Source organism: Echinops telfairi, unplaced genomic scaffold (assembly GCF_000313985.2).
Source record: "Echinops telfairi isolate 266 unplaced genomic scaffold, ASM31398v2 ScPeMD7_443;HRSCAF=831, whole genome shotgun sequence".
Taxonomy (NCBI): domain Eukaryota; kingdom Metazoa; phylum Chordata; class Mammalia; order Afrosoricida; family Tenrecidae; genus Echinops; species Echinops telfairi.
Window position 1 is genome coordinate 81950431 of NW_022104341.1, and position 1080 is coordinate 81951510.

General features: G+C 44.2%; 1 protein-coding gene across 1 annotated transcript in view; it reads right to left on the bottom strand.

The window, feature by feature from the left end:
- Nucleotides 1-1080, bottom strand: part of LOC101641378 (cytochrome b-c1 complex subunit 6, mitochondrial) — a 13759-nt gene that overhangs the window by 2818 nt on the left and 9861 nt on the right. The window contains exon 2 of the mRNA XM_013003896.2: nucleotides 730-891. Coding sequence (XP_012859350.1) covers nucleotides 730-891 — 162 coding nt within the window. The remainder of the gene's footprint in view (nucleotides 1-729; nucleotides 892-1080) is intronic.

The following is a 1080-nucleotide window of genomic DNA, read 5'->3' on the forward strand; positions in this document are numbered from 1 at the left end:
AGCCTGCTTTCTTTAGTGGTATTCCTACTAGTATTATACTGCTCCAATTTCTCCACATCTTTTTCATTATAATTTGAAAAAGATTTCATTATCATTTGTGTATCCTATTCCGGAGTGGAAGAAAGACAGGGCTTTCTAATCTATAAAGTCTTGAGAACTCACAGGGGCAGTCCTACTCTGCCCTATAGGGTTGCTATGCGTTAGCACGACTAGATGGCAGTGAGAGTGAGTGAGTGAGTCCCTGATATCAACAGCTAACCCAAAAGTTGCAAGTTCTGAGGTGCCTCAGAAGCAAGACCTGGAAATCTACTCCTAAAAAAGTAAAATCAGCTATTAAAAACCTTCACAAGCACAGTTCTACTCAGACCCACGTGGTGCTACCATGTGTTAGAATACACTCAACAGTAAATAAAAAATGGTGTGACGTGGTATTTCATTGTTTTGATTAATATTTCTGTTGGCAAAATAATTTTGAACACCGTTTACCTTATTAAGTGTAAGCGTCAACACGTTTACATTAAAAACAAAGCTATGGGACGAATTATAATATATGTAAGACAACCTGAAAGCTAGAAATGATTTTACAGAACAGTGTAAGGCTGAATTAGCTACAGCTTCCACAGTAAGTGCCTGTTGACAGACATGCTCCCAAGGTGGGAAGGTTGTCAGTAGCAAGTCCTCCCTAGCCACCCAAAGCCTCCCACCCCTGTTGGCTTTAGGTGGACTTACGCAGTGGTCCCTTGCATGCAAGAAGTCAAATAGCTCCTCTGTGCAATCCTCCTCTGTGTGCGACCGAGAGGATACTCGGGCATCACAGAGCTCCAGCCGCTCCCGAGCCTTTACACATTTCTCCAGCTGCTCACATTGCTCTCTCACTGTTGTCAGGGGATCCTGAATGAGAAACACAGAAAACGAACAAAATGGGGGCTTTAGGAGAAGCCCACCCCAACCTTTGATTAATACAACCCCAAGCCCAGGTTAAGGTACTGTCTTTGAATTATAGCGCAGGCCAGCTGGCAGAGCCCCACTGCCGCCTGAAAGGGCAGAATGGGGTCTCCCATTCAATTCAGACGCTAAGTC